At 40.0% G+C, this 12,945-nt stretch overlaps 1 protein-coding gene and 1 non-coding gene across 2 annotated transcripts in view; both read left to right on the forward strand.

Annotated features, from left to right (window-relative positions):
• LOC134741963 (hemocytin) overlaps positions 1–12,945 on the forward strand; it is a 91,959-nt gene that overhangs the window by 2,805 nt on the left and 76,209 nt on the right. Inside the window, exons 3-12 of the mRNA XM_063674862.1 lie at positions 307–353; positions 2,782–2,944; positions 5,083–5,306; positions 6,365–6,556; positions 7,843–7,892; positions 8,252–8,499; positions 9,501–9,655; positions 9,866–10,011; positions 10,258–10,420; positions 10,944–11,068. Of these exons, the coding sequence (XP_063530932.1) occupies positions 307–353; positions 2,782–2,944; positions 5,083–5,306; positions 6,365–6,556; positions 7,843–7,892; positions 8,252–8,499; positions 9,501–9,655; positions 9,866–10,011; positions 10,258–10,420; positions 10,944–11,068 (1,513 nt within the window). The remainder of the gene's footprint in view (positions 1–306; positions 354–2,781; positions 2,945–5,082; positions 5,307–6,364; positions 6,557–7,842; positions 7,893–8,251; positions 8,500–9,500; positions 9,656–9,865; positions 10,012–10,257; positions 10,421–10,943; positions 11,069–12,945) is intronic.
• On the forward strand, positions 5,860–5,939 carry Trnaa-agc (transfer RNA alanine (anticodon AGC)). Its single transcript has one exon. It is a non-coding gene; the product is annotated as a tRNA-Ala (tRNA).

Raw genomic sequence — 12,945 nt, forward strand, 5'->3', positions numbered from 1 at the left:
GCGTAAGCGCCATCGACAATAAGGTCCCTTTTCATAGAAAATGCCCCATATAATTTGATATTTACCAGTTGCTTTTCGCTGAAGGAAAACATCGTGAGGAAACCGGACTAATCCCAATAAGGCCTAATTTCCCCTCTGGGTGAAAAGGTCAGATGGCAGTCGCTTTCATAAAACCAGTGCCTACGTCAATTGAGATTAGTTGTCAAGCGGACCCCAGGCTCCCATAAGCCGTGGCAAAAATGCCGGGATAACGCGAGGAAGAAGATTGTTTTATGATACTTCCTGAAGAAGTGTCTTTTGTTTCAGCCCCACATACCAGGAATTGCAGAACAGTGCCAACCAGATATTTGCAGGTCAGTAATTATTTAATTAATATTTATGTGTAGTGGGAGTGGGTGGTTTGAAAATGTGTTGTCTACCCAAAAACCTTTTCATACACTTTTTGTCGAGTAGTCACACAAATCTCTGTTTTGACATTTTGCTGGGACGTCAGTTAGCCGACGACCAGCAAAACCTGTGTCGAAACGTCGGTAAATAAAGATAACAAAATAAATTCGCGATAGACCCGATTGTATTCACCGGCCAATTGTCTTCATAAAGCACGTGCCTTCCTAAACCAGGGTTGATAAAAATCATGATTTTTATAAAAAAAATCATAATAATCCGATTTAAATCGGATTTGTTTGATTAAAATCAGATTTTTTTGATTTATTCATTTTCTTGCTTTTTTTTATCGAAATAAACCCACACAGTATCTTTTTTTCTTCCAGACATCTTTTTATTGTATTCACTCTTTCACTAGTCAATTACGAATGACCGGGCGAAAAGCGAAATGCGTCTCGTGTTTTAGTTTCGGGGAATCCTGGAACTGTTTCGGTACCATGCCTCTCGTATTATAGTTTCGGGGTTTCCCCGAAACTGTTACGCTATGACTCGCTTGCACATGTGTGCGACTGTGCGTGCCGTAGTGGTCCGAGGAATTCCCTAAACAATTTTGGGCCGATTTGGTTGTAGTAAAAATTTAACGATTTAAAGCAATGATTTTTTTGAAAAAATCCCTTGATTAAAATCATATCAACCCTGTCCTAAACCTTGACATTGGCGGAATCATCGACAATATCGATGGAGCCATAATACCCAAAGATTGATGTGGATTTGCCAGAGTAAATGTATATCGAGCTTTTTATAAGTACTTACCTAACTAAGTACATGCTTCATGCTAGTTTACGGATATCAACGCAGTTAATATAGATTCCACGAATTCAGCCAATAACAACTGAACTTAACGTTTATCTCCAGCGTGGGTGACCGGCGGAAACCAAAATCCCAGCAATAGTAAATAGGGCTGATAATATACTGTGCCACTGTCAAATGCAGTTTGCTGCAAATGCATTTGGGGCAAGGACGAGCGGAAATAGATGGTTCGATAGATAATGCAGTTGGAATGAAGTCAATGGTACAATCGCCATCAGGAACCCACACGTTTCGATATTATCATAATGTCAAGTTGAAGTGCTTATAATATAAATACCTATTATTATTTTGACAATTGGTTTAAGTCACCAGTGCAAGTCTCCCGGACTTCCCCTGCATAAAGTACGTCTCAAAACAAATATAAATTATTTTAATACCATTTTAAACTATTATAAAAAAATTCGTGCGCTTCTGTTAGGCTTTCTTAGCTCAGGTGGTTAAGAGCGATTCACGGATTGCAGAGGTCGCGGGTTCAAGTCCTGCCGGAAGCGGTTTTTCTTTCTCCATTTTTCCTTTAATAACATTTGTAGTAGGTATCGCTCGCAGACGTATCTGCTTGATAATAAATTGATTCATACGTAAAACCCTAAAATAGGGTATTTGTCATTTTTTTATTAATAGTAGATATCTGGGTTCGTTTTGAGGATCAAATGTCTGTATGGGACCCATTGTCTTAAAGCAATACAAAAGTCACAAATGATGGTTAAAGTCTGGCACCCGCACTTTACTAACGAAACGCTTCTAACAAAATGGCTATACATCGTGACGTCACCATGTAACGTCGCTATTGCTTAGAAACCGTTTTGACGTATGGAAAACAAGGCAATTGTGATTATGTCGGTGAAATATTGCGTTTATGTATATTTTTGCCATACAATATTTTTTTTAATAAAATGTAAGGAATCGAATGGTACCATGATTTTTTTCTTATTTGTAAGTTAAAAAAAATATTAAACTTCGTGGTCTTGTATTTTTATTATTATTCCCGTATATTTTTAAAGTTTCCAATTTATTGTTATAAATTATATATTGCTCATTTTCTATCTATTTAACTAGATATAGTTATAAAATTCAACATGTGTGTACAACCCTATTAGCTTAAAGTTAGTATTAGCATAGAGTAACTTATACTAGAGCGGTACTGTCATAGTAAATTTTGTAACCCCATTAAATTCACTGCCATCTGTTGACACACTTTAAAACTAAAAATGAAGATTTATAAAAATACGATAGAATGTATTTAAATATAGATTATAGTTTTTTTTTATTTGCATTAATTATTTTTATGATTTTGACCCATGTTCTTTCACTGATATGCGTTAAAATTGTTAAATAACAAACGAAACCGTCAACGCCATCTATACGACTGTAGGCCAAAACTAGTAGCGCCCTCTGAACGAGAATCAAATTTTCTTGATTTTCGAGGCACGTTTTTTCCTTAGACTGTATCCATCTATTACGGAGTTATATCTATCTTTGGTATTAGTTATGACTCACGATAGTTAAAACTCGATGAATGTATTACAGGTCCGAAATGCGAGCCCACCTGCAAGAACAACGGCATCTGCATCGACACCAACACCTGCCACTGCCCGGCCAACTTCCAAGGGAAATGGTGCGAGTTCGAGAAGAAACCCTGCCTGACGTATCCACCTCTACCCATGAATTCCATGAGGAAGTGCAATGATGAGTACGTACTAGGGATGTACCGACTAGTCGCCGACTAGTTGGGAAAGCCGACTATCCGCCCACATTTGTAGTCGGCGATTAGTCGGCGACTAGTCGGCCAAAATGGCCGATTAGTCGGCCTTTTATTAGTTACAGAAAAACAGGACAAACTAAATAAACAGCAAATACATTTGATAAAATTTCCATTTTATTCAATGAAGTTAATTATACTTTATACCTGTTAAGGATGCATACGAATATTGTTATTCATATTATTATATTAAATTCATGTGTAGGGAGTAAATAGATAGATTTATTTGTTTCTTAAAGAAAAAGACACAGTACTTTATACAAATAGATAAAACAAAATGCTTTCACGAAAAGATCTTCAACTTAAAATTGAAAGAGCAAAAATAACAACTTATGAAGTAAAATATGAAATAAAAGATAAAATGTTACAAATAAACAATGTGATGTGACTCACAAAAAGAGGTATTGCCGAAATATGAAACAAGTATGTATGTCGTCGCAGTCCATTCAATATTATGTAGTTGGTTGCAATTACAAACGTTTTATTACAGTGCCTATGTAATTTTTATTATTTGAGGCGCGCGGGTCTCTTAAGGAAAGTCTATTTTGCTCAAAATGCTCAAATGGCAATTGGCTTATCTATGCATAAAGCTTGTATTTCAAGGAAATATTTTTTATTCGAATATTTAATTTTGATGCCGTAATATCTTGTAGCATATGCATATGCACATGTTCACATGAACATGCGGGTCTCATAAGGAAAGTCTATTTTGCTCAAAATGCTCAAATGGCAATTGACTTATTTATGCATAAAGCTTGTATTTGAAGGAAATATTTTTTATTCAAATATTTAATTTTGATGCCGTAATATCTTGTAGCATATGCATATGCACATGTTCACATGAACATTTTCCTTGGTTAAATTGTCATTTAATTGCTTAAAATGTGAAATAAAATGCATTAAAATTACGCGCAAAAAGCTAAAACGACGAAAGGAACAAGAAAATTGTTTTACAAATGCATCCTAACTTAGACATAGCTGCTGCAGTGACCATCTGAATGTAAACTTTAAAGAGAAATAATGATTTATGAATTTGGCCGACTAGCCGACTAGTCGGCCGACTAATCGGCCATCGGAGCGCCGACTAGTCGGCTAGTCGGTTAGTCGGCCAAATCAATAGTCGGTACATCACTAGTACGTACCTTACTGACTATTGTAGACCGTACCTAGTTCTCACGCCCCATCCTGCGTCCTTGTAAGGTCACTGGTTCAACTTGTGATAAATCTGCCCACTCTTTAGATATATTCGTGTTATTAAATGTTAATGAAGTAGCATTTAGTTGGTTGCTTAATTATTCTACCTGGGAGACCACACGAAAAAATTTTAAAACTAAAAAATGCGCGTTTTCCCAGAGATAAGACCTAGCTATATCGATTTTTCGCCCCCGAAAACCCCCTAATAGCAAATTTCATTGAAATCGTTAGTGCCGTTTCCGAGATCCCCGAAATATATAAATATACAAGAATTGGTCGTTTATACGAATTTAGGCATTAAAAAAAATTATACATATATACTATACCTTCTCGTTGTTTTCCACACAGAGTGTGCCTACAGAAATAGAAAACACGGCTGTTTTATTCGATTATGTTGAACACCTTCGTATGACTATAGTTGTGAACCTTAACTATTTTCAAGTCCTCCCTAGTGCTAATAATGCCCTAATACTAACAACCATTCTGCTATTTTAATTGTGTTGGGAGCATCTACGCTGTAAGGAGGGACGAAGCCCGACATTCAGATGACATACAGGGCACCTTCACATTGTACTACACAGTATAGGTACTATTGTTCTGTGTCTGAGCACTAACCTCTTGGACGCTTCGGGCCTTCGGCCCTACGCCGAGCTCGGCCTTCGCAATTAAGACACTTGTATTATATGTACCTACTATTGTTCTGTTGGAGCAATAAGCTCCCGAAAACGAACACATGGTGAGATACCCATTTCGTGTCTTCACGCGCTCCCCTTTTGTCCATATTTTAACCTGTATTTTAACTATTTTTATTTAATAAATGTACCTATTTCTACTAATTTCCCTATCTTTCAATCATTTTCCTTTCTCACTTCCAGATTGTGTACAATAACTTGCGCCGAAGGCCACAAATTCATCGACGGGACAACGGTAGCGAATATGCGTTGTGTGGACGGCCAATGGCAACCGACTCGAGCAGATTTCTCGTCCATACCCGACTGCGAACCGGAGTGCAACCCGCCCTGTCTGAACGGCGGCGTATGTCTGTCAGTCAATACTTGTCAGTGTCCGCAGGAGTACAGGGGGCCGCAGTGTCAGTACTGTAAGTATTTTTTCATCCCATTTGCTCATAAAGCATGGTATTTAACGCAGCTTTAACGGGAGTTCTAACCCATTTTATTCTCTTGGGACTTGTGGATTTCTTTTTAATAATGTTCACCTACAATTATAGGTGACAGTTACAATACTGTAATTGCATGTTAGTATAAGCTACAAGTAATTTTACGTGTTTAGTGTAAAAGATCTTCTTCATTTTTAAACTTATATGGTGCTGTAGAGTTTCTGCAATAAACGTTTTCTATTCTATTCTTGACGCGATCGCTCGGATTCGAAATATGGGTTGATGATGTATCCCGATGCTATCTTTATTTAGCTAAAAAGCGCCTATAAAGCATGAGGAGAACCGATCATAGCCTTCCTACACAATACACATTCAAATAATGCATTCTCTTATACGAGTAGCTTATAGTTTAACTATATAGGTAGGTTATGTAGTGTAATATTTTCGATACAAGATAAAAATACATTAAAAGTGGAAAAATGACTGTCTTGGGTGGGCCTTGAACCCACGACCAATATTCGCTGTAATGGGTAAGGTCTTGGTAGCTCAGAGAGAAGACAGAAGAGCACCGGCCTAGCGATCCGGTGGTCGTGGGTTCAAGTCCCACCCAAGACAGTGAATTTTTCCACTTTTAATTTGTTTCTTAGATTAATGTTTGCAGACGTTTATGCTTGATACAAAATTAATAAAGAATGCATAATTAGGTACCTATGTCATTTTTTAGGGTTCCGTACCCCTTACCCAAAGGGTAAAGCGGGACCCTATTACTAAGAATCCGCTGTCTGTCTGTCAGTCCGTCTGCCACCAGGCCTGTATCTCACGAACCGTGATGGCTAGACAGTTAAAATTTTCAGAGATGATGTATTTCTGTTGCCGCTATAGTTAACAACAAGTATACTAAAAACAGAGTAGGATATTAGGTATTTAAGTGGGGCTCCCATACAACAAACGTGATTTTTTTGTCGTTTTTTTTGCGTAATGGTACGGAACCCTTCGTGCGCGAGTCCAACTCGCACTTGGCCGGTTTTTTTTCATTCCAGCGACATCGGCCTGCGATTTCCGCAAGCTAGCATTCAACGGCAACTACAAATGCAAAGGCAACGACGAAGAATTTTCCTGCCGCCTCAGCTGCCCGGTCGGTGCCACGGCTTCTTCCGCTTTTGCTGAACAGTATACATGTCTGTATTCTACGGGGATGTACTCGCCTCAACCGATCCCGCATTGTGTTTTCAGTAAGTATAAATCCAGATAATAAAGTCGCATAAATACGCCCCAGTTGCCCGGCCGGTGCCACGGCTTCTTCCGCTTTTGCTGAACAGTATACATGTCTGTATTCTACGGGGATGTACTCGCCTCAACCGATCCCGCATTGTGTATTCAGTAAGTAAACAAAGATATTTTAAACCTTGTATCTTTGAAATAAGATCGCTTATGTACGCCCCAGTTGCCCTGCTGGTGCCACGGATTCTTCCACTTTTGTTGAACAGTATACTTGTCTGTATTCTGCGGGGATGTACTCGCCTGAACCGATCCCGCATTGCGTCTTTATTGAGTATAAAGCAAGACATTTTAAACCTTGTCTCAATGAAATAAGATCGCTTATGTACGCCCCAGTTGCCCTGCTGGTGCCACGGCTTCTTCCACTTTTGTTGAACAGTATACTTGTCTGTATTCTACGGGGATGTACTCGCCTCAACCGATCCCGCATTGCGTCTTTAGTGAGTATAAAGCAAGACATTTTAAACCTTGTCTCAATGAAATAAGATCGCTTATGTACGCCCCAGTTGCCCTGCTGGTGCCACGGCTTCTTCCACTTTTGTTGAACAGTATACTTGTCTGTATTCTACGGGGATGTACTCGCCTCAACCGATCCCGCATTGCGTCTTTAGTGAGTATTAAGCAAGACATTTTAAACCTTGTCTCAATGAAATAAGATCGCTTATGTACGCCCCAGTTGCCCTGCTGGTGCCACGGCTTCTTCCACTTTTGTTGAACAGTATACTTGTCTGTATTCTACGGGGATGTACTCGCCTCAACCGATCCCGCATTGCGTCTTTACTGAGTATAAAGCAAGACATTTTAAACCTTGTCTCAATGAAATAAGATCGCTTATGTACGCCCCAGTTGCCCTGCTGGTGCCACGGCTTCTTTCACTTTTGTTGAACAGTATACTTGTTTGTATTCTGCGGGGATGTACTCGCCTCAACCGATCCCGCATTGTGTTTTCAGTAAGTATAAATATACATTTTAGATGTTATCTCCATAGAATAAGGTCGCATAAATACGACACAGTTGCCCTGCTGGTGCCGTCGCTTCTTCTACTTTTGCTGATCAGTATACTTTTCCTTCCATTACCCAACTATCGATATCGATAAAAAATAGTTTCTAACTAGCAAGATTGCGACAGTCTTTTGTTTTGCCGCGAAAATTCCGGGGTCTGATTATTAGTTGTAGGTACATGTTTATTATTATTATTATTAATTAGTTAGCTTGCTACAATTGTTGAATTTTTTCACAGCCGAAGTCGTTGTTGTCACGCCCAGCAACTACCATTCTGGATACAGCAGTGTAAGTATTCCTTTAAGTAGTCCTTCAAGGTCATATCAAAACCGTAACAAATTGTGAAATCTGAATCTCCTGAATGATATTAGGACCCTATTACTAAGACTCCACTGTCCGTTTGTCTGTCTGTCTATATGTCTGTCTGTCTATATGTCTGTCTGTCTGTCCGTCTGTCTATTGAAATATTCACAGATGATGTTTTTCGTTTGCCGCTATAACAACAAATACTAAACACAGAATAAAATAAATATTTAAGTGGGGCTCCCGTACAACAAACGTGATTATTTTGCCGTTTTTTGCGTAATGGTACTTGCGTGCTTCGTGCGCGAGTCCGACTCGCACTTGGCCGTTTTTTTTTGTTTCAGAACTACTACGAAACCTACTACCACAATGGCAGCGAAAGCCAAAGCCACAGCAAAACCGGCTACGGGTACGGAAAACACGGTGGCTACCAGACCAGCCATGGTTCAGAAACAGTGGAATACGGCAAGCAGGGAGGCGGCACTAAGGGCACTAATGTGCATATCGTTGTGCAGGACTTTACGCCCAAGGGCGGTACCTGTTTGACGTGGGCTGGGGTGCATTATAAGACGTTTGATGGGAAAATTTATAGGTAAGAGTTGAAGTGTCTAGTGTTACAAAGTAAGAGATGCTTTAATATAATGACCATTTTAAACCTTATTAACCGACTTCAAAATCTCAAAAGGAGGAGGTTATCAATTCGGTTGTGTTTTTTGTAATGTTTGTCATTCTATATCTCCGTCATTTATGGACCAATTTTGAAAATTATTTTTTTGATTGTAAGCATATACGTACAGATTGGTCCCGTTTTTATTAATAAAACGCAGTTCTGATGATGGGGTCCATGAGGAATCGAGGGAACTCCTCAAATGTTAAAGGCATACATATAGTGATTTAAGTATTTTCATCAACAAATCAAGCATTTAGATTTAAAAAAGTGACTGATGAAGTGGAACTGCTGATGATGATCAGAATGGAACTCTTCAACGACGCATAGTTCACGTTTGGCGATGTGTCCTCTTCAATATAAGCAAGTTAAGTTTTTAAGACACATTTTTGTCAAGCTCGAGTTCTGATGATGGGATCCATGAGGAATCTACGGTACTCCTCAAATCTTAAAGGCATACGTATAGAGTCTATTAAAGATTATCATTATCACCATTCTCCTGGGAATCTGAATGGGAATCTAGATCTCTCCCTGGCGACGTCTTCAAGCCTAATACCAAGACTCGACCTGCTGGCTTTGAGGAGCCCCGACGCGTCTGGTGCATGCTGAATCGGATAAGGACCGGAGTTGGGAACTGTGCTTACTTTTATGGCACAAATGGAACTGGTGCGAGTCACCAGTATGCCGATGTGGAGCACCCGAGCAGACCGTACACCACACGGTATTTGATTGTCCTCTAACCAGATACCATGGGCAGGTGGAGGACTTTACCACCTTAACCAAGGAAGCGGTACAATATCTACAAACTGTAAATCTCTGAAGTAGAGTAACACAAAAAGCCATACGAAAAAAAAAATATCACCATTTATTTTCCGTATCGTAATATTTTTACAATAACAAATTGTAATAATTAACTTACCTTTCAGCTTCGCGTCCCCATGTCAACACATTCTAGTGCAAGACGCGAAGGAGCACGAATTCACGGTGGCGGTGAAGCAGGGGACATGTAAGAGGCGAGACTACTGTCCCTTGGAGCTGACCATCTACTTAGAAGAGAAGCCCTACGTGTTGTCTGCAGGAGGTTAGTATTTACTGATATGCAGAAGTAGGAAGAGTGGGTGTGAAGAATGGGTGTTATCTATGTATTTATATATTATATATATCGTTGTCTGAGTACCCATAACAAAAGCCTTCTTGGGCTTACTGTGGGACTTAGTCAATCTGTCAATCAAGAATATCTTATAATATTTATTTATTTTAACTATGTCATCTTCCTTATTGATTTTTTCAGAAGAAGAAGGCACTGTGGTGTTCCGTAGTACACGCCGGCTGATTCCGATCCCCGCCTCGCTGCCGGGCATTCGCGTCTCCATGCCGGGCGACTACGTCGTTGTGAATTTGGACGCTGTCGGTGTTGTCATCAAATGGGACACTAATGTAAGCTATACTACTCTGTCACTCTAATCACGCCTTAATTGGAGTAAAAGGGAAAGACGCCCGCAATTTGCGAACTTCACTGTTCGCGGTCTCTGACGCCGATCCTTACTTCACTGCTGGACATTCGCATCTCCTTGCTGGAAGTCGTCAAGGTCACACAAGCTACTTACTTGACGTTACTTTTTGTTATAAAGAATGTCTATAAAAATAAATATTGTATCGCTACTCCCATTATTTTGATTACAGAACGTAGTACTCGTAGAAGGCTCAGTTCTTCTATGGAACAACACCCAAGGTCTCTGCGGCCGACTGGACGGTAATCCAGAGAACGACTTTACAACGAAAGAAGGCACCATCGCTAAGACTAAAGCCGTGCTGGCTTCGTCTTGGCAGATCAAGAAGATCGGGGGTGAGTTTCAATGAAGGCACAGAATAAATACTACCATCGGGGGCGTAGCTAGAGGATATGGCGCCCGGGGCAGTCACCAAATTGGCGCCCCCTGACGACTGACAAAAGTTTCCCTGCTGCTGCCTTTTACCCATTTTGGCGCCCCCCCTTGGATGGCGCTCGGGGCACTTGCCCCCCTGCCCTCCCCCCCTAGTTACGCCACTGCTACCATACAGAAATGATACTTCCTACAAACCCGACGTTTGACAGCCATTCAGGTTACTATCCCTTTCGGTTATTTAGGGTTGTCAAAAAAAGTCATTATCTGTGGTCGTGCACGCAAAGGGACGTTATGTTGTGTCAACCCTAATAATTGCTCGGAGCAATGCTGAGCTGAAAGGAGCCGAGTTTGCCCGAAAGGTGAAGTGTATTTCGTTCGAGTTCAAGGCAAAAGGAACCTTTCTTACACTACTGACTCCAAATCCAACTTCTCTTGTATGATAGACCTTAAGAGGATAAAACTAATAGTTGCATTGATTTACAGATATATGCGACAGTTCGCCCTCGGAGCCAAACGCGTGCGCGACCAAAACTCAAGAGGAGTTGAGGAAAGCACAGCTGTTCTGCACCAACGTGTTCGTCAAGGAAAAGTTCAGGAAATGCTCTAGCGTAAGTTCCTGATCTATCTACAGCTGTTGAAGTAGCTAAGCGGTGAGATGTTCAAAATTATCATCACACTCTCTTATTCTTTGAATAATAAAGTCTTTTTCTGATCATTTTGAACACCTATAATCTGTTTTTTATTCCGTAGACTAAAATGACAATCACAAATGTCAAACGTAGAAATAATGTGACCAGCTTAAAACAAACAGTGCTGATCTTTGATTTCGGTTTGTGATAACCGATAAATATTAAATTAATTTTAGAATTAAAATAAAAAATAAATGACGCATCGCCGACCTGACGCAACGCCATTTTGGTATTTTTGGTTTACGTATTACTTCGCTCGTATAATGATCGGATGTATTCAGTGCGTTTTCTCTCGTCATCATGAACAAATATAGGTACCTCCCAATAGTTTATTTTCGGTTAGTACCGGTTGTAGCACATCACAATTTATAAGACGTAAAAACTAGCAACACATGAAATGTCATTTTAGTCTACGGAATAAAATAACAGACTATAGCCACAGATTAATAAATAGTTACTACGTAACAGATACATCATTCCCATACAAAAGCGAAAATACCTACGCTATAATAGCCTACAAAATCTTAATAATAATACCTGCTTCTCAGGACGAGAAAAAATGTACCATAAGTACGCGCACAAAGAGTCGAGACGGTGTTGCCCGCCGTGCGAGTCACGTGCCAACGCGTCATCGTAAGAATGCGCTAGGGTTGTACCTATGATGATTATTGTAATAAAACGAATGTCAACCACATTTTTCATTAGTCAATCAAATATTTAAAAACAACACTTATAATACCTGACTCGTAAAACTCCTTAATTTACGATTTACCTACTTATGTTCAAAGAAATAAATGTTGACAAAATTCAAAAAGATAGATTTAAAATTAGTATTTTCACCTTTCTTCGTCTCTCGGCAATGAAAAAAACGACAAACTTTCCTTTGTTTTTTGACTACAGAACAATAATTACGTGGTTTTGGCATTTCGAAGCGTAAGCGCGGGAAACGTTCCGCGGCCCTCTGTCGGTTGTATCGTCGACGATACGCCGAGCGGTAGGCATATAGCGTGTGGCCTTGAGCGAGTGACGGAGGCCTGCTATAGCCCATTTTGCAACTTTCTGTTGCTGGCCGCTGTAAAGTGAAGTCACGTGCTCGTGTTTCATATAAATTCCATAGTCGCAAAATCGTTTTGACTGTTCGAAAACAAAAACTGATTTGACTATATTCCCTCCTCAATTCCTCAATAGGGTAGTCAAATACCCTATTGAGTAATTGAGGAGGGACTTAAATCTTAGGCGGAGGTGTAGGGTGTAGGGTTAGAGCCGATGTAGCTTTATTTGACGTTCATTAGGATCATAAGCGCATTACACATTATATTATGCGCTTATTTATTTAATCGCATACGATTAAATACGATTAAATAAATAAGCGCATTGTAATATGCCTATTTGCAAAATAAACTATCTTTATCTTTAATTTTAAACCAAATTTCAATAACAAAACTTCAATAACAAAACTTCCGTGAGACACAGACATATTAAATATATTGATAACGGGTCACTCACGTGTTTTAAGTCGAAAACGCTCGACATGTTTCACTCCGTACCGAGGAGCGTCATCAGGAGCTTGCGTCGACGGTGACGGACCGGCGCAGACTGCGGGCCGCAGCTCTCCGCGCCCCGACCCCCGCACCCCACCGCCGCGCGCAGTCGGGGGTTTTCGACTTAAAACACGTGAGTGACCCGTTATGTATATACATACATACATATAATCACGCCTATTTCCCGGAGGGGTAGGCAGAGACCACGGATTTCCACTTGCTACGATCCTGACATACCTCTTTCGCTTCAATATA

Source organism: Cydia strobilella, chromosome 6 (genome assembly GCF_947568885.1).
Source record: "Cydia strobilella chromosome 6, ilCydStro3.1, whole genome shotgun sequence".
NCBI lineage: Eukaryota > Metazoa > Arthropoda > Insecta > Lepidoptera > Tortricidae > Cydia > Cydia strobilella.